This window comes from Sinocyclocheilus anshuiensis, unplaced genomic scaffold, assembly GCF_001515605.1.
Source record: "Sinocyclocheilus anshuiensis isolate Anshui unplaced genomic scaffold, SAMN03320099.WGS_v1.1 scaffold250, whole genome shotgun sequence".
NCBI classification, from domain to species: domain Eukaryota; kingdom Metazoa; phylum Chordata; class Actinopteri; order Cypriniformes; family Cyprinidae; genus Sinocyclocheilus; species Sinocyclocheilus anshuiensis.
In genome coordinates, this window is record NW_015547652.1 from 253,680 (window position 1) to 273,732 (window position 20,053).

Genomic DNA, 20,053 nt, shown 5'->3' on the forward strand with positions numbered 1-20,053 from the left:
CATTTACATATATATATATATATATATATATAATTGTCTGTAATTTAATTTTATGTGACTGGGTTATTATGATGTGCTTGACGAATCTTGTCAAAAAATGAAATATGAAGAATTAAATAATCAATACTGAATGAGAACAAAACTTGAATTCAGACTTTTGAATTTGTCTCAAAACTTCTTCATAAAGTCATTTATGAATATAATTTTTTTAGAAATACATTTTATATATTCATATATTTCTTTGTAATATACACATTTAATATAAGATTAAATCGAAAATAACAGGTATTTTTATTTTACAATTATTTTTATTCATAAATTGATGAATTGAATGAAAATTAATTGCGTGTATACATACAGTATATAACTTTATGAATAAAAATAATTTTAAAATAAATTACCTTTTATTTTTTATTCAATCTTATATTAAATGTGTATTTTACAAAGGAATATATGAATATATATAAAATGTATTTCTAAAAAATATATATTCATACATGACGTTATGAAGAAGTTGTTTTGAGAGTTTTGAGACAAATTCAAAGGTCCAAATTCAAGTTCTCCTCTCATTCAGTATTGATTATTTGGTTCTTTTTTCATTGTTTGACAAGATTCGTCAAGCATATCATAATGCTATAGCTAAACTATAATTAACTATGATGTGTTACGCTACAGTCCCAAACACTCAAACTGTTCTGCATCAGTCTGGCTCTGATGAATTCTGTCTGTCTGTATTTTTGCAGCACTGAACACAGTCTCTCCTTTGGTTGTGATCGTTGTTTTCACCTCTTTTGCCCTGCTGAACGTCGCTGTGATAGCTTGCTGTATTTATGGAGTTGTGCTACGTAAGTTAATCTATATCACTCATTATAGCATATGTATCGTTTGTTATGTGCAATTCATGATTATTTTAACTGTGTAAAACCATACGCTCATTCTGACATGTTCTCAGGGAGAAGATATTCAAGAAAATACCCGTGAGTTTTCCATTTTTTATTTTACAAAGTCATAAATCTAGCATAAAATCAAATGTATTGTTGAGCTAAAGTCCTGCTTTTTATTTAAGACTCACTGAACAACGCCGAAAAATGAGAATCACTGATAAACAGGAAGATGAAGTAGAGGAGGATGAAGATTATCTAGTGAGGATGCATTTATTAGTGCTTCTCTTTTAGTTCATAAACAGACGTTTAGTAATGAATGACATATAATGAACCTGCCTCAAAATTTGGCAAAAAAGTGCATAATTTCTTCTCTTTGGAACATGCCTTAAAATATTGTCTAGATAGGCCTCTTACTAAGTTATTGTTGGTTAAGGAGCATTTGTGTGTGATTCTTTTGCTTGAGATGTTGGAGGGTTATGAGGAAGACGTTGTCCAAGCGGACAGATTGAGTGGCTCTGCTGAGGTATGAGTTATTATTTATTATTTCTAGACTGATTTCTAGACAGTTCTAGAGGTGTTTCGAACGTTAAAATTGTCATTTTGTTCTGTTTGACAGGATGAAGACCAATCCGTGGATGAAAGCGCTCTGTATGAAGGCGCGGTTTCAGAATAATTCCTGGGTTTTCTGGGAGTTTAATCAGATCCACTGAAACTGAAAGCGTTTGGTTGCCTTCACTTATCCGTTGCATGTTATTCTGTTCAGACAAAGGTTTATTCAAACCGAAACAATAGACAAACGCTCATGGGTTGACATGACTGTGACCAATCAGAAGCAAAGACAGCCAACAATGTGTCTACTGTCAGATTCATGTCAAATAAGAGTGTGTTTGTACCTACTCAACTGTATTTTGGAGACAAATTCCCTGCTGAAAAAAACAATAGAAACCATCACAGAAATGTTTAATGGTTTCCACAACAAATACCATTACAAACCATCAACTTTTAACCATTAAAACCATTAAAAATGGTTTTCTGTAGTGTGTTTTGGGACATATTCCATTAGGGTTTAGTGGTTTTAACAAGCCACCAATAAAAGGCGACTAATAACCAGTAGAAGTCCCACCATAACCAATAAAACCATTACAAATTTTGTGATGGTGTCTATTGTTTTTTCAGCAGGGTGGTACCAAGTGAGCTAAACCTGACAAAACCTGCTTTTGGGATGTCCTCATTTGTAAAAATGTTATGAAATATATATATTTTTTATTTTCAGAAAATGTGCTGTTAGATTATAATATTTGTATTTAGCCAGCTGTATGTGTGAACAATAGAAGTCTATGCAATTTAAACAAGTAAATGTGTGTGTGTTTGTGTGTGTGGTTTTGAGGAAGTGAAAATTACAAATAAATACAAAAATATGTTTTGATAAAGCCAACAGTGTACAATGTTCATTTTAATGACAAATGAATACAAAACAGATAATTTGTGCGTTCTTGGTTTGAATGAACGGCGTTGTTTATTAGCTGTTGTTCATCTACACTGTAATGGTTAAATATAACCATTATAAGGATAATAAGGATATTAATAAGGATATGGTGTGCTTACACACAGAATCTTTGCTTGTCACACAGTTTCTGAAAGCTGACACTCAAACAGCAGAAGCACACACCAAATCTACAGAACCATACACTAATTCTCAGCCTTTGATTTAGTTTTCAATTTCAGAAAACACTTTTTGCAAAACACAACACACAGTTCTCTGTGTAACACACACAAATCTAACAGGAATTAATATTATGGCAAAGCTGTTTGCAAATGTTTGCTTTTGAGATGTGTTTGTGATATTTTGAATGAAGTGCTTCATTTTGCAAGAGATGAGAGGCGTTTTGCATTTTGTGTGCAATTCTTGGATTTGTGTGTAAAGTTTTGGAAAAAAAGAGGCAAAGTTTTGAAACAGCATAAGCATATCAACACACAATCGTGACACTGTAGAATCTACAGATTGTGTGTTAATATCCTTATTATCTCATTATTAAACATGAAACTGCCGTAATTTAATCAATAATGATTTGTAGTAACGTTGAGGACTTTAAACGTATTGAATTTTCACTCAACGTCGCGAAGTTTGGATCATTTTAGCGAATCGGTTCTTTTGAACAGTTCGTTTTAATGGTAGCCTGGATGGTGTGAATCATCAAAAAGATCCTGTTCAATAGAACGATTCACTCGCGAATCTGACACCGGTCTGTGAGGAAGCAGCTGCACCGGGGGTGTGTGTCCGTGTTGTGTTTCCAGCTGTCGCTTGTGTGTGTGTGTGTGTGTGTGTGTGTGTGTGTGTGTGTGTGTGTGTGTGTGTGTTTCACCGATGGAGTCGAACAGTGCGGCGTACGGAGCCTCGCTCGCCGGAGCGGGATTCGATCCCATCAAATTTATCAAACAGCCTCAAACTATCATACGGTTCCTCAGCTGGGTGAGTGGCATGTGTCACGTTCAAATCATCAGCTTATTGTGATTAATAATCGACAGCAGGGTCAGGGTGAAATGGGTTTAAAACCTTCGTGAGTTTCTGTCAAATTTATGAGCAAACGTTTAGGTTAATGGAACGTTCATTTAAAGTTACATGGTATTTAATAATGTTCTCAAAAAGTTCAAAAATGTTACTTGTGTATCACGCACGGCTTTTTTTCTGAAACATTTTAGTTGAATGTTATAGTCTTAACCATTGCTACTTGTTTCAGAACGTTCAGAAAACATTTAAAAGGAACGTTCTCGTAATGATAAAATGTAACGTTCCCTTAAACGTGTTCCTTAATGTTTGCATAACCAAGAAAAACGTTTTGGAAACATTTAGAAAACTGGACGTTTTGAATGTAACAGAAATAACGTTTTGGAACGTATTAAAACATACATATTTGGTAGCTGGGTTAAGTTTAAAAAGCACAATTGATGATGAACTGAAGCTATTATTGAGTTGTATATTCACTCATTTGTCTTCTGGTTTCATAATTACTACATTTTTGAAACAGTTTTTTGAAGCTGCTTTGACACAAATTGTATTGTATAAAGTGCTACAGAAATAAATATGACTTAATAGTGTAAATGTATAAAAGAGTCAATCTGCATGCTTTACTTTCAGGACCGAAATCAACCGTCTGCCTCTTTTTCTGACTGTTTTAGAGTCATCCTGATTTACTGATTAAATTAATTGATCTTTTGTAGACTCTATTGAACAGCAAAAAACATCCTCAAATCTGTCAAAGAGAGTGTTCGACGTTCAAATGTAAATTCTCAGAATAGGAGCTGGATTGCTGTAAATTCACAAGTGTAAACGTGGTTAATTTAGCTGTTCAGGCATATGATATGAAGGGGCTTTCCACAGACGCCGAGGAAAGAGTCACTGAGAACTGATTCATATCTAGTCCTGGTCTTGATGACGGCATCAGATGACCTTGTCAGCCATGTCTAGATTTGCTGGGGGTAATTTGTTTACGGCGTCATACACATTTGCACAGCAGCAGTGTGTTTGGTTGTGTCTCCCTCTAGTCACTCAGTAGTTAGTTAGTTAGTTAGTTGTGTCTGTGATCATGTGCATCATGTGATTTAGTGCACAAGCACAGAATGTCCCAGTGCTGACATGTAAACACGGCAGATGGCTGGTAATACGAGAGGCCTGCGACAGAATGGCGTAACTCTTATCCGTTTCTCCTACAGTGATTCTGAAGTTTGTCTGATCTTTGTGACACATTTGCATGAAAATGCATCGGCGGAGGCGTGTGGCCGCGACCTCTTCCTGCTCTCAATGTTTCCATCCTCTTCTCGCTGCACGCTCATCCATTTCACATTTATTCCTCTTTCAGGTGTTCTTTAAATCATATACATTATTACACTTGTAAGAAGCCTGCAGCTCTTTCACAATAACATGAAACTCATTCAGACACATGCTTTTAACATTAAAGTGTGCGTTCACCCAAAAATAACAATTTGTGCTCAAACAATGTGCTCACTCTCAGGCCATCCGAGATTAGGATGAGTTTGTTTCTTCATCAGGTTTGTAGAAATGTAGCATTGCATCAGTGTCTCAGCAATGGATGCTCTGCAGTGAATGGGTGCCGTCAGAATGAGAGTCTGATAAAAACATCACAATAATCCACAAGTAATCCACAGCACTCCAGTCCATCAGTTAACATCTGGAGAAAACAAAAGCTAAAACAAATCCAGCATTAAGACGTTTTATACGAGTCCATAATCCATAATAACGCTTCCTCCAGTGAAAAAGTGTTCTGGTGTGAATCAGGAGAGAAATCTGCACAGATCAAGCAGTGTTTAAACAGCTCTAAACAAATATGTGGCTGGATTTTGATGTGAGAGACAACAGGAGATGCACTTTTTCACTGGAGGAAGAGTTATTATGGATTATGGACTCATATAAAAACATCTTAATGCTGGATTTGTTTCAGCTTTTGTCTTCTCCAGATGTTAACTGATGGACTGGAGTGCTGTGGATTATTGTGATGTTTTTATCAGCTGTTTGGACTCTCATTCTGACGGCACCCATTCAGTCCTCTAATCACAAAAATGAAGACAAAAATATCTTGTAAATTACAGTTGTTCTGTAAGAAAAAAGATGATTATGAAATAGTCTTATTTTATCCTAAATTCTTCAAATCCTTGAGGTTTTATTTTGGCGGAATCTTGGTGAAATTCTGTAAACTTCTGCCTAAAGAAATGTTAGAGATCATGCAAATGTATTTGCACCCCCATTGGGAATTGAGCTAAAGTTAATATTTAGAGAGAGCTTTGCTTCTGAAAATGTGAAGATCTGGTTGTTTTATTTCTGCTTTTATGGTTTGATGCAGCTTTCACTTCTCCTCATGTCAGGTGTTCGCCATTGTGGTGTTTGCCTCCATAACCGCCGAAGGTTACGTGAACAGCAACGTTGAAGCACAGGTGAAGTGCGTCTTCAACAGGAATGAAGGGGCCTGTCATTATGGCGTGGGCATCGGCGTCATCTCCTTCCTGGCCTGCTTCGCCTTCCTATTGGCTGATGCGCTCTTGCCTTTGATGAGCAATGCTCAGGAGAGGAAGTACGTGGTGATAGCTGATCTGGGCTTCTCAGGTGAGACGTTCCTCAAGTCGTTTCTGCGTCGGTGATCAAGGTTTATACCAGTTTCCTCAGAGCTGTCTGTTCCATTTGTGGAAACTCTGATGCCATTTTCTGAAGGTCTATTTTTCCACTTGACCTGTTATTGTGGCATCTTTCTCTAAAAGTGAAACGTCTTGTGGTTGTTCACTGTACATTAACACATGCACATGTCGCTCAGATGGCCTCTTCCTGTGTGAAACGCCAAACGCTTCAATCCTACTTGTTTTTCACTATTATTCGAAAATATACCAATTTAAATGGCATCTGTTTGTCAGTTGATGTATATCAGGGTTATTATAGTTAACTCAATGCATAAGAAAAAACATTTTTGTTACTTGAAATAAAATAAACATTAACTGAACTAAAAAACATTTTATTTCAGACAGTTGCCATGGCAACATTTCTCATTTTCATTTAGTTTAAGTAAAAAAAATTTAATCATAATAATAAATAAATAAACTAAAACTAATAAAATAAAATTAATAAATGGTAAATAGACTAATACAAATGACAAAAACATACAACAAAATTACTAAAACTCTAACTAAAATTAAAGTGAAAACAAAATCTAAAAATAAAATCTAATTCAAATTCATAACAAAAACTGTACATAATATCCATATATCAATGATACAATCAATGATGATTGTGAAGTCTTTTGGTTGCATTTTATTGTGGCTCAAAGGCCATTATCCACAATCCTATTCATAGGCCCCAAATATAAACCAGGAGTCTCTGTAGATTAAAATAAGCCAAAATAATTATAATTAAAATCAAATCAAATAATTCAATTTCAGCATTCCAGAAGCTGAATGATGTTGAATGTTCTTCAGGGTTCCTGCTCTTTTTAACCAATGAATTTAGATGACTTTTCCAGCTGTTCATGATTTATTGAATAAAAATATTTTTACTCACAATTTCTACCTGAAAAAATATTTTAGAGATCGGCAAAACTAGATAAATGTACATTTATTATAAAAATCCTATTTCTTCAAAGATAAAAATATGGATTATCTTGATTTTTAGTTGTTTTATCTTATTTTAATGCTTGTTTTGTCTTATTTTGAATCACTTTAAGCCATTTTGAGCCCCCTTATTGCAGGGTTTAAAACCAAAGTCCTGTATTTTCTGTGGCTTCAGTTAGCTGGGTTACTTTAATTTAATCACTGACCTATTTTGTCAGATCTTTGTGTTAATATTAATATATTTTAATACTATTGTAGCAATAGTTCACCCAATAATGATCATTCAGACTAGTGGAAAGAAAACATCCAGAGTACACAAGTGTTTATTTTATATGCGTATCTTTGAAGTCGCTTAAATTAGTTTTTTCAAAATATGTTTCTCCTCCACTTCAGCAGCACTTACATACACCAAACTTAGCAGTTTTATTCCTCTCTATATTCTGAAGGATTTTACTGAGGGGTTTGTTCATATATCAATTACCCGATTTTATACAGCATTTAATTCCTAAAAATATAGTGAAAATGAATTTTTTTTCTGGCTGTTGACAGTATTTTCTGATTTATTGAGATATATTGTGCTTCCATAACATGTCTTCTTTCATATTAATGGAAAGAAAACATCCAAAATACGATTTTAAGTGTTATGACATTTTATCTATTTGTGTCTGTAGATTTCAATTACAGTACAGTCCTTTAAAAGTTTTTTCTCCACTTCAGCAGCACTCACATACACCAAACTTTACAGTTTTATTCCTCTCTATATTCTGAAGGTTTTTACTGTGGGGTTTGTTCATATTTCACTCACACTGATTTAAACAACCTTTTTTCACCTGTTCATTCTGTCATCATGTACTCGCCTTCATGCCATTCCAAACCCGTATGACTTTTTCTTCTGTGTTTTCTGTGTGTGAACGGTTTCTTTCATTGCTGATTTGTTGTCTCAAGAGTCTCTGATTGTCTAATCAATGAAATGGTCTTGACTCGTGTCTGTGCTCTCTGTGCTGTGTGTTTATCAGCTGCCTGGACGTTCCTGTGGTTTGTGTGTTTCTGTCTCTTGGCGGATCAGTGGTCAAAGACCCAAGACACCAGCGGCATCCCTACAGACGCCGTCCACGCCATCATCGCCTTCTCGTTCTTCTCCATCGCATCGTGGGTGAGTGTGTGAGATCTGTCTGATGAACTGATGGATAGTTACTACAGTAAAACTACTTCAATCTGCCTAAAGTCGGCTAAAGTCATTTTCTCAAAATGAGTTTGTTTCACCACTTCAGCAGCACTTACATACACCAAATTTTACAGTTTTATTGCTATTTATATTCTGAAGGATTTTACTGAGGGGTTTGTTTGTATATCATTCACCTGATTTTATACAACATTTTATTTCCGAAAATTTTATTCTTTTTTTTTTTTTTTCTGGCTGTTGACAGTATTTTCTGAATTATGGAGTGATGTTTTGCTTCCATAACTTGTCTCCTTTCATACTAGTGGGAAAAAGCATCTAAAATACACATTTTAAATGTAATGTTTATTTTATGACACTTTATTTTTTGCGTCTGCAAATATCAATTACAATGCAATTCTTTAAAGTCGCTTAAAATCGTTTTCTCAAAATGAGTTTTTTTATCCACTTCAGCAGCACTTACAAACATCAAAACTTACAGTTTTATTGCTATTTATATTCTGAAGGATTTTACTGAGGGGTTTGTTCATATATCATTAACACTGATTTATACAACATTTTATTCTTAAAAACATGGTGAACATATATTTGCTTTTTGTCTGCTGACAATATTTTGATTTATGGAGTGATAAAAAGAGAAATCCATAATCCCCTCTGTAAAAAACTTCAAAATATAGATGGGAATAAAACTGTAAGTTTTGGTGTATTTAAGTGCTGCTGAAGTGGAGAAACGAACTCATGGCCTTTAAAGATATATACATTGTAGGGCTGTGCAATATATTGAAATATCGCAAATGTACATATCACAATATGCATATCGCTACAGCTTGCCATATTTGGGGCCATTAACAAAAGACAAAGAGAAAATCACTCAATGCTCTTACCTAAATAACTTTTGTAGCTTAAATAAGAATCAGTGCATATTGAATTCAAAGAGTAAATTCTAAGCAGTGTTTTTTTATTTTTCCTTTTTATTATTCAGTTCCTAAACTCATGTTAAAATGACATTTTTATGTAATGCTCGAGTAAAACACTACCGTTCACTTTCAGAAGTTGTTGTAGGGGTGCTTTCTTATTAGAATCAGAATCAGAATGAGCTTTATTCACCACTTAAGTGTGCGCAAACACAAGGAATTTGTTGTGGTTTTACAGGAACTCTTGGTACATGCATACATACAAATAATAACCATACATATATGACACAAGATAGTTATAGAAGTTCACAGAACTGACTCAGCAACAGCTGAGTAAAACTGTTTCATCTGAGCAGGTGGCACTTTAAGCATTATCGTATCGCATATCGAATATCGCATTATTTATTGAGTTATTGCATATCGCATTTTTCTTCAATATCACACAGCCCTAATACATTGTAACTGAAATTATTGTAATTTACAGACCCAAATAGAAAAACTGCAATAAGGCGATACACTACAGGCAAAACCATCGTTTTTTCATGCACTGGTCTATTTTGCATCCATAACATCTCTTCTATCAGACCAGTGGACAGAAAACATCCAAAACACACATTTATGTGTTTGTTTTATTGCACTTTTTCTATTTGCGTCTGTAGATTTCGATTACAATCCAAATCTTTAAAAGTTTTCTCCTCCACTTCAGCAGCACTCACATACTCCAAACTTAGCAGTTTTATTCCTCTCTATATTCTGAAGGTTTTTACTGTGGGGTTTGTTCATATATCACTCACACCGAATTATATAATATTTTACTCCTAAAAACTATTGTCTGATTCATGGAGTGATAAAAAGAGAAATCCAAAATCCCCTCAGTAAAAACCTTTAACTGTATCCTGTCAACAATATCAGACCAGAATTTTGAGTCTGGCTTTATCCAATATTCATATTTATTTTCTGAAAATTCAAGTGCATACGCATATCGAATATCGCATTATTTATTGAGTTATTGCATATCGCATTTTTCTTCAATATCACACAGCCCTAATACATTGTAACTGAAATTATTGTAATTTACAGACCCAAATAGAAAAACTGCAATAAGGCGATACACTACAGGCAAAACCATCGTTTTTTCATGCACTGGTCTATTTTGCATCCATAACATCTCTTCTATCAGACCAGTGGACAGAAAACATCCAAAACACACATTTATGTGTTTGTTTTATTGCACTTTTTCTATTTGCGTCTGTAGATTTCGATTACAATCCAAATCTTTAAAAGTTTTCTCCTCCACTTCAGCAGCACTCACATACTCCAAACTTAGCAGTTTTATTCCTCTCTATATTCTGAAGGTTTTTACTGTGGGGTTTGTTCATATATCACTCACACCGAATTATATAATATTTTACTCCTAAAAACTATTGTCTGATTCATGGAGTGATAAAAAGAGAAATCCAAAATCCCCTCAGTAAAAACCTTTAACTGTAATATGTGACCCTGGACCACAAAACCAGTCATAAGGGTCAATTTTTCAACATTGAGATTTATACATTATATGAAAGCTGAATAAATAAGCTTTCCATTTAACTGTATCCTGTCAACAATATCAGACCAGAATTTTGAGTCTGGCTTTATCCAATATTCATATTTATTTTCTGAAAATTCAAGTGCATATGTAAATATAACATCTCAGAAAACTTGTAGTACAATACTTAATGTCTTAATGTACTGTGATTAATCAACTGTAGGAAGTAGTCAATCCAAAATATATACAGACACCTTCAACATTTCTCACATTATATCAGTTTATTGGCTATAGTTTAGAAAATGGTAATAAAATATGAGTTAAAATGTGTCAGAACAAATTCATCTTGATAATGTCAGATAACTTTGATAGAAAGGTATGAAATAAAACATGCTCAGGTCAAAGTGACTGGATAGTTTTTGATCCCAAATTTTACTGGTAGTCCACTGTATGAAGAATTTTTGGGTAGGATTTGTCACAGTTAACTTTATTTTGCTATCCTCACTTACATAAATTAACTATAGTGTCCTGCACCCACTAGTAAAAAAAAATATCAAAAATGATATCTGCTGTCTGAATAATTTTTCGGTTTGACTGTGTATAGTGAAATTGATTAGTTCACATTTTCACCCCGCTCACTTGTGGTGTCTTCCAAAAAACTACATTTATAAAAAACCTTGATTATTGTAAAGTTCAAAATCCCACTTCAAGTCGTTGATTGACAGTCGAATCTCTCGTCTTCTCAGGGAGCGTTAACGTACTTCGCCCTGATAAGGTTTCGTCAGGGCATTGCAGACGTGACCCAGAACTACGTCGATCCGCCAGCGGACCCCACTTCACCGTATCCCACCACCTACACACCACCCACATATCCATCCTTCCAGAACACCGGTCCAGACATCTTCCAGCAGCCGCCTATTGCACCGAACCCTGACCCATCCGGCCAGAGCAGCTACCAGCCACCTGTCTACTGACCCCTGACCTGCACAGAAACCTGAAACACGACACCAGGTCACGTGACGCCGCAGGCAGCCAATAGGAGACTGTTTGGCATTTAACATGTGGCCTTAAAGGGATAGTTCACCCAAAAATGAAAATTCTGTCATTAATTACTCGTGTCGTTCCAAACCCGTAAGACCTTCGTTCATCTTCGGAACACAAATTAAGATATTTCTGATGAAATCCGAGAGCTCTCAGACTCTGCATAGACAGCAACGCAACTGTAATGTTCCCAGACCCTAGAAACGTAGCAAGGACATCGTTAAAACAGTCCATGTGACATCAGAGGCTCAACTTCAGTTTTGCGAAGCTACAAGAATACCTTTTGTGCACAAAGAAAACAAAAATAATGACTTTATTCAACAATTCTTCTCCCCCGAGTTACGTCTTCCGCCATTTTGGAGAGTACCTTAAGTACGTAATCGACGTAATCAGCGTTGTTTACGTTCGGAGGAGAAAGCGCGCACATGAACGTAATTGTTTACGCTTAGGGGAAAGCGTGCGTATACATTGTGATACTCTCTAAAATGGAGATGTAACTCGGGGGGGGGAAGAATTGTTGAATAAAGTCATTATTTTTGTTTTCTTTGTGCACAAAAGGTATTCTCGTAGCTTCGCAAAACTGAAGTTGAGCCTCTGATGTCACATGGATTGATTTAACGATGTCCTTGCTACGTTTCTGGAGTCTGGGAACATTTCAGTTGCCTTGCTGCCTATAGCAGGGTCTGAGAGCTCTCGGATTTCATCAGAAATATCTTATTTGTGTTCTGAAGATGAACGAAGGTCTCACGGGTTTGGAACGACACGAGGGTGAGTAATTAATAACAGCATTTTCATTTTGGGGTGAACTATCCCTTTAAATGTGTAAATATTGTTTTCTTACGTGGCTGTAGATGAGTTCAGATTTGCACTGATGAGCTGGAATAAAACGATAAATTATTGTGGAGCAGGTCTGTCGCTCACACTGGAATCACAGCAGCGCTTGTGTGTTTTGTTAACGTTTTCCCAGCTGAATGAATAGGAATGTGGCGGAAACAAAAAGAGCCCATTGACCCCGTTTACTAATCGTGTTAGTGAATGAAGAGCTGGTGTGATTCACTGTAGAAATGTGGTAGAGTTACCAGATTACATGTTTAAACATCCAGTCAAGCTGTGATGGAGGTTGTAAATCATCTGTGATGCTTTTATATGCTTCCAGATCTGAAAACATCTGATTTAATGTGAAAAAAATGATTTCTTGTGTGGCTAGATCTGGTTTTGTTAGTGTCTCTCGATGTGAAAACGTTCACTGATCCACATAAGCACACTGTGATGCTGATCTGTGGTGCTGTTTGATTCGTTTTTCTGGTTTATCTGCCATACAACATTGATTTGATGAAGTTTATTAATCCACATTCATACATGAGTATTTAAAAAAATAATAATTTAAGAAATTAATTGAATTATTTCCAATGTTTGTTTGATTTGCAGTTTGCTTAATGGATTTAGCATTTGCTTTTTGTGCATCTTCAGATTACAGATTAAAAGTTTTTTTTTTGTTGTCAGTTTTCTCTGAGTTTTCTCTTCAAACAAAAACAATGGTTTGTATTCTAAATAAAAAATAAATAAATGCAACCCCTTGGATATGAAATCTCATTTTTAGACATCTATGAACAGGGTTTTTGTGGGCCTTGAAAAGTCTTAACGCTCTGGCCCTCTTCGGTCATTTTTGACCCGAAAAATTTTATATTTTGAAATTTTAAAAATCTTAGCTTCAGATGACACTTGGGTGACTTTTGTCACATTAGCAATATGAACACGCACAAAAAATCACGGACATGATTCGGATGTTAAGAGTCAAAAAAAAAAAAAGTCACACTTGACTTCTTTGTGGTCAAAAATGACCGACATAGGAAATTAATGGGAAATATGAAAAAAAATGTTCATTTCTGTTCTGTTTTATTAACATTTATTGAATTACATTGAATAAAATATTAATTACAAAATGTTTGTATAGTGTTTTGAATGATCACTATTCATGTTTGACTGTAATCATAATGTAAAACCTGATACTTATCTAACCAACAATATCTAAACCTTGACAAAAAGTAGTTTTAGAATGTCTAGATATATCTAAACGCAAAACCTAAAAAAAATAAAATTGTCTAAAAAAACAACGGGAATCGAAAAGCTTCTGTATATTTATCTATATAGGGTGCTAATACAAGAGGTTACACAACATTACACAAGTTTTTATTTTTTAATGCCTCCAGATGTTCCAATTCTCACTTCAAAAAATTGATTTTAAATGCCTTAAAAAAAAAAATGTAATTTGAAATATTGCATTTATTAAAAAATAGTAAAAAATAAATAAATTCTAATAGAGAAAATAGCTCGTTAAAATTGTATAAATATTGCATAGTACCATAAAATTCCCTCAAAATCATTAATAATAATCAAGTGAAATAAGTAATATAATCAAATGATATACAAGCACTATAACAAGTCTCAGTTAGCTTAACAGTACACGTAGCAAGATTTTTTTTAAATAATATAATAAATAGAAAACAGATAGAAAAAGAATAGCGCAAGCTAGTGCTAGAGGTCTTTTTGCTTTTGTTAATTGTATAATAAATTAAAATTAAAGCAGAAGTGAAATAAGTAATATAATCAAATGATATACAAGCGCTATAACAAGTCTGTTAGCTTAACAGTACACGTAGCAAGATTTTTTTTAAATAATATAATAAATAGAAAACAGATAGAAAAAGAATAGCGCAAGCTAGTGCTAGAGGTCTTTTTGCTTTTGTTAATTGTATAATAAATTAAAATTAAAGCAGAAAGTTTTAAATTCATAGTCATGGCATTAAAGTTTGCATGCATTACAAAAAAATATTAATGTCTTCTTCAGCATTTTTGTTTTCCAGTACTAAACATCCTCAAATCAAGATACATTTACTTGAAATGCAAACGTAAAATGAAGTGTTTATGCTTAAAACAAGAACAAATGACCAGTCAGTGTGTAACGAAAACTTGTTTTTCCTTTTAACCAAGTTGATTTTCCTGAGACAATTAGCAGATATTTGTTTCAATCAAACTCACTTCATTTTGATCAATTTCACAGAAGGCAAGACTTCTGCGTTTCTCATCTAGTCGTCCAACAAACCCAACATTTGTATATTACAGCTATTTTCGGCTCTTTGACGAATTACTTTTTATCCTGTATTCTGCTAAATGCATGAATGTAAAATATTTCTGTTGTAACATGCACACGAAAAGCAACACTGAAAAACCAAAATCACTTTATTTACTCTCATTTTTCACTCGTTGGCAGTTTTCCATGGTGTCAGCTGCTTGTTCGGTTACACAATTATAAATTAGTCTAAAATGGTTTAAATTAAAACACGTACAAATGATCGACTCATTTTTAAACTGAAAATACAAACTCACCATATTATGCTGGACCCGCTTTAAACGAAGAGTTAAAGTTATTATATACACAGACAAAATCAACAGCAGAAAAGGCATTAAAAAATACAAGTATCTAAATTCTCTCTAGTGAGTTAAGTGTAGTAACAGTGCTACTGTAACACACGGCAAAAAATGATTTTCTTCCTTAGTATCTTTGTCTTGTTTTCTAGTATAAATGTCTACAAATTCTGGAATTAAGATGTATTTGCTTGACAAGTAAAATTACTTTTTCTGAAAAAAATCAAAATCAAAATTGTGTTAGTTTTTACTTAAAACAAGCAAGAATATCTGCCAATGGGGTAAGAAAAATAACCTTGTTAAGATCATTTTTCTTAGCCCTTTGACATATAGCTTTTTTTAAGCAAAAACTAACAAAATTTAGATTTTTTATATATTTTGAAAGTATCTCAAGTCATTTTAATTGTCAAGTAAATTCAAGTTTATACTAGAAAGCAAGACACAAATACTAAGGAAGAAAATGTTTTCTGTAGCGGTACGACGGTGTTATTCTCATAAATGAAGGGAAGCGAAGAGTTTTCGTGGAGCGCTTTGATTGGGCTGTTTTCCTGACATCACATGTGGCGGCGTCTCCTCTCTCTGCGGATCGCAGTTCTCTTTACACGCCACGAGACCTCCGTAACACTCTCGGCACACTGCGTGATACTTATCAGCGCCGCCGATCACCTCCACCTGAGCGAACCAAACACAAGATGCCGTGAGGTTTCACTTCTGCTGACAGGATGAGGATGTGACACGGAGCACAAGTAAAGCACAGCGTGTGTGTGTCCAGATGGAGATATTTGTCCTCACCTCTTGTTCAGCGCCGAGTCTTTTGGTGTAAGCGGCTTCTTTGAAGCACTGCATGCAGACGGCGTTCAGCTTGACCACGCTCTCCGCTAGAGGCACCAGATTCAGGATATTACCGAAGGCCTGCAGACACAAGGGTCGAAGGTCATCAACACTGCTCAATATTTATACAAACATTTAAATATATTCATGTTTATATAAGGGTCAAAGACGTTAAGATGTCCGCATCAAAAGAAATTTCATAAAACGTGATTATATGTCCATAGCACATTAAATGTAAGCAAAGTGTCTACTTTTAAGTTTTTGGAGAATAATGTTACAATTTGGTTGAAATAATGTTACGTTGTCATTCAGTGTAACACTATGTAAAAATTCAAACATGCTTATTCTGACGTGTACATATTAAAATATATAAAATAATAAGAGAGCATATTAAATTTGATTGGGTTTTAAAGGAGTAAAAAATTCTTACTGACAAATGGGCAAAACCTAGAATAGTGGCACATTTTAAAAATGTAAAATTACAGCTAATTAGTATTTGGGGTGAAAGAAATTAGTCTTTTAATATGTCATAAATTGATTTTTGTTGTAAATATGCCTGACAAGATTGTTACACTGAATGATATTTTAGTGGGTCTCTTCTGAAAATCAGGGGAAAATGTATATAAATTTTTTTGAAACCCTTTTTCGTCTTTGACCCATAAATATATACATTTTAAGAAAAATATTTATACAAATAAAAATATATAACTATTATAAAAATGTTTATAAATTATTCATGTATTTATGTAAATGTATATGAATATACATCTACACAAATATACATTTATATATACAAAAATCTATATAAATGCTATATATAATTGTATAAATACTTATACATAATTATGTGTACTTAATTTATATAAACACTATTTATTATACATTTTAAGAAACATATTACATACTCCTGTACATGTGTGTAGTAGTATTTTTATTTAATGCCACGTCAGCATCCAACCCTCTACATTACGAGTAAATCACTCGCATATTCGACTAAATCTTACTCTGGGCGACTAAATGATGTCTAATATTAGCCACTGGCTAATGAATTCTCAGATTTTACTCGCCAGTGTGAGTTGGAGGTTAAGTGTAGCACAGATATATTTTCACTCACAGAACACTCTGACTGAGCGCTTCAGAGTTTCACTCTCCGTCAAGCGATCTGTGCTGTATGGATGTGCAACGCACCTGTATTTAACGTACCGTAAACTCTAGTGCGAAGGCGCACGACTCCCCGTCGCTTTGTTGCACACACACGCAGCGAGAGGTTCAGTTAAAATGACAAATATGCATTCGTAAATGGTTATCAAGTTTTAATTCTTATGACTAAAGTTCTATCATTAACCCTTTGACGCGTACGATCACACCGGTGTGATTAGAACGTTCAGTGCGTCACGTCATCAACTGCTGAATTTAAATCCGCTTTCGCACTCTGGCTAGCGTGAGCCAGATCGGACACGCTGAGCGCTTGTCATATCAATATATATATATATATATATATATATGTTTGTAAAATGGCACTTTTATAAATATCTGAAACTGTACTAATATATATATATATATTTATTTAATTTTTTTAATCAGTCTGGCGAGTAAACAAAAACATTTACTAGCCAATGGCGATTCAATTGCCAAGGTGTCCGTAGAGGGCTGGCATCAAAGGCTATTTTCATGGCAAAAGCGATTCAAAAATACAAGTATAACAATACAATAAAAACCAGCAAACAAACAAGTTATATTACACATATACTACAAGTATATATATTACAAGTATATATTACACAATTTGGTTTGAACACATTTATATAAATAAAATAATTATGTAAATGTATATATAGAAATATTTATATAAACATTTATATAAACATAGAATTTTGTAGAAATATTTACATAAATAAGTGTATTTGTGTAAATATAAGTATATATAAATTTGTAGAAATATTTATATAAATAGTACTCATGTAAATATATTTAAATGTATGTAACAAACATCTATAAAATAAGCAAATTGTATAAATATGTATTATTTATATAAATAAGCAAATGTTTATTTATTGTTATATAATTTTGTAGAAACCTATATAATTATGTATGCATTTACATAAATATTTACTTAAACCCATTTATATAGATATGCAAATAAATAATTGTTTATAAATATAAATTTTATGAATTTATATAAAATGGGGTAAAGAAAAACGCAACCCAGATCTCTCATCATCGCACCTTTCTCTGGAAGGTTCCATCAAGTGCTGCTACTACGATGGTTTTTCCCATGTTGGCCATTTCCTCACAGAACTCAACTGTGTCTGGAAACTGCAAAAGCCAAACATCTCAATTAATAATCGGGACATTACAATGCATAAAGTGAGCTGGATAATGACTGAAGCGAGTGGAATGGAAACATACAAACTGTCCCTCGTCGATGCCGATGACGCAGGCCTGCAGCGCCAGAGTCCAGACGTCTCGCAGACAGCTGGCAGGAACGGCCTCCATCGTGCTCCTGCAGCACAAACACACCAAGCCCTCAGATAACGACACGTAACACACACTCTCTCTCTCTCTCTCTCTCACACACACACACACACACTCTCTCTCTCTCTCACACACACACACACACACACACACACACACACAGTTTCAAAGGTCTCTAGTGCAGCAGAGAATATCATCATGAGCGACTGGAGGAAAATGAGCAAAGACGTGAGTGTTTGACTGTCAAATTAATGATTATTTATAAAATACACAACACTAGAGTTTTGAAGAAGTGATTGTCGATTATGAAATGTGTTCATAAAATGCTAAACATTCGTTCTGGCACGTATAATGAGATATTTTAAATATATATATTATTTATTTATTAATAATAATTAAAAAGCATTTATGACAAGCAACTAAACTGTATAGGAAGGAGGAAACTTGCTATATGTGACCTAAAAACTATTTGAAAACTAGCTCACTATTAACTGAATGTGAGTATATACTTCTTATAAACTGCAGTATACAGTTATGATTAGTATGTCAAACAGTATGCAAGAATAAATGTTTCAAACTTTGTTTTGATATGACTTGAAGTGTTTTATATTTTTATTTAAATTATAGTTACATTTTTGTCATTTTTATTAGTTTTAGTTTTTATGGCTATATGTTTTTTTTTATTACGTTTTAATTTATTTAGTTTTCTCACATTTTCAAATTAAAAATGTGAGAAAGAGAAATATTGCTTGGGCAACTAGCTGAAATAAATATTTGTATAATCTATTTTATTTCAGCTAAAGTGTATTTTTTTTCAAGTAATGATTTTTTAAAAATTATAATTTACCCTGGATATGATCTCACTGTTATGCATGTTTAATTTTATTTGTGTTTTTAATTAATAACATTGTGTATATTTATTTGTTATATATATTAATATAAAATATTTTACATTTTAAATTAATTTTTAATATTTTATTTTGAAATTTAAATATAAATAAATAAATAGATAGTATATAATAGTATTCTACATTATGTGCACTGTTTTATTCTGCACAAAATTGGTCCAAAATAATAAATCATCCGAGTATTGCATGCATACAGATAATTCCCGTGCTGTGCACTGTTTGCATGTTGCATACTGCAGAAATAGTGAGTGTAGTGTGCTATTCCGTCATGTGTCAGTGTGCTATAAGGACAGTGTCTCTCCAGCAGGTGCCGCTGTGTGTGTGTTTGTTTATCTGTGCACTGAGGGTTTCTGGGTAAATGCGTGCCCGTCTGTGTTGTTTTTGACAGGACCTGGAGCATCAGTTCTCCCCCAGCAGCTGGTCACACAGGATGTCCGCCGATGACGTGATCAGAGCTCATGTGTACATCAATGTGGATGTGCATGATGTTGTGTATATGAAGGTTGTGTGTGTGTGTGTGTGTGTGTGTGTGCTGATGAGGGCTGTACTGCATTTCATTCATGAAACAGTTCACATACACTGCATTTAAGACAGAAAGTAGATTATAAATGAGCTTTGAGCATGTGACCTACTGTATATCTGTGAGTCGCTCACTGGGATTGTGTGTATGCTCTGTTGTGTTTGCATGAGCATGTGCAGTGACACTGAAATCAGAAGTGTGCGTGTGTGTGTGTGTGTGTGTGTGTGTGTGTGTGTGT

At 34.1% G+C, this 20,053-nt stretch overlaps 4 protein-coding genes across 5 annotated transcripts in view; 3 read left to right on the plus strand and 1 right to left on the minus strand.

Annotated features, from left to right (window-relative positions):
- Nucleotides 1–1,865, plus strand: part of LOC107702030 (Fc receptor-like protein 5) — a 10,152-nt gene extending 8,287 nt beyond the window's left edge. Inside the window, exons 7-11 of the mRNA XM_016504208.1 lie at nt 744–845; nt 953–977; nt 1,067–1,142; nt 1,348–1,407; nt 1,501–1,865. Coding sequence (XP_016359694.1) covers nt 744–845; nt 953–977; nt 1,067–1,142; nt 1,348–1,407; nt 1,501–1,557 — 320 coding nt within the window. The 3' untranslated portion in view covers nt 1,558–1,865. The remainder of the gene's footprint in view (nt 1–743; nt 846–952; nt 978–1,066; nt 1,143–1,347; nt 1,408–1,500) is intronic.
- Nucleotides 1,866–3,123: 1,258 nt separating this feature from the next.
- Nucleotides 3,124–11,742, plus strand: syngr2b (synaptogyrin 2b). 2 transcript variants are annotated; one of them, XM_016504199.1, is made up of 4 exons: nt 3,124–3,354; nt 5,763–6,000; nt 8,009–8,145; nt 11,361–11,742. In XM_016504199.1, exons 1-4 carry the CDS (start codon nt 3,250–3,252, stop codon nt 11,586–11,588), a joined length of 708 nt encoding a protein of 235 aa, XP_016359685.1. In that variant the 5' UTR covers nt 3,124–3,249; the 3' UTR covers nt 11,589–11,742. The 2 variants fall into 2 exon arrangements, with proteins under 2 accessions (XP_016359685.1, XP_016359684.1); XM_016504198.1 differs by lacking the exon at nt 3,124–3,354 and adding an exon at nt 4,587–4,741.
- Nucleotides 11,743–15,421: 3,679 nt separating this feature from the next.
- On the minus strand, nt 15,422–18,584 carry tk1 (thymidine kinase 1, soluble). The gene is made up of 5 exons (XM_016504194.1): nt 18,553–18,584; nt 18,322–18,520; nt 18,139–18,228; nt 15,874–15,993; nt 15,422–15,753 (listed from the first exon to the last, which is right to left on the minus strand). Exons 1-5 carry the CDS (start codon nt 18,582–18,584, stop codon nt 15,574–15,576), a joined length of 621 nt encoding a protein of 206 aa, XP_016359680.1. The 3' UTR covers nt 15,422–15,573.
- Nucleotides 18,554–20,053, plus strand: part of afmid (arylformamidase) — a 7,152-nt gene continuing 5,652 nt past the window's right edge. Inside the window, exons 1-2 of the mRNA XM_016504209.1 lie at nt 18,554–18,615; nt 19,684–19,757. Coding sequence (XP_016359695.1) covers nt 18,586–18,615; nt 19,684–19,757 — 104 coding nt within the window. The 5' untranslated portion in view covers nt 18,554–18,585. The remainder of the gene's footprint in view (nt 18,616–19,683; nt 19,758–20,053) is intronic.

What these genes read in the sequence shown, in the direction of transcription:
- syngr2b (XM_016504198.1), top strand. Translation starts at nt 4,634, where the DNA reads ATGAAAATGCATCGGCGGAGGCGTGTGGCCGCGACCTCTTCCTGCTCT. An exon ending in CACATTTATTCCTCTTTCAG is followed by an intron (nt 4,742 to 5,762) that starts GTGTTCTTTAAA and finishes TCCTCATGTCAG; the next exon opens with GTGTTCGCCATTGTGGTGTT. An exon ending in TCTTCTCCATCGCATCGTGG is followed by an intron (nt 8,146 to 11,360) that starts GTGAGTGTGTGA and finishes TCGTCTTCTCAG; the next exon opens with GGAGCGTTAACGTACTTCGC.
- tk1 (XM_016504194.1), bottom strand. Translation starts at nt 18,584, where the DNA reads ATGATATTCTCTGCTGCACTAGAGACCTTTGA. An exon ending in GCATCGACGAGGGACAGTTT is followed by an intron (nt 18,229 to 18,321) that starts GTATGTTTCCAT and finishes TGGCTTTTGCAG; the next exon opens with TTTCCAGACACAGTTGAGTT. An exon ending in GACTCGGCGCTGAACAAGAG is followed by an intron (nt 15,754 to 15,873) that starts GTGAGGACAAAT and finishes TGGTTCGCTCAG; the next exon opens with GTGGAGGTGATCGGCGGCGC.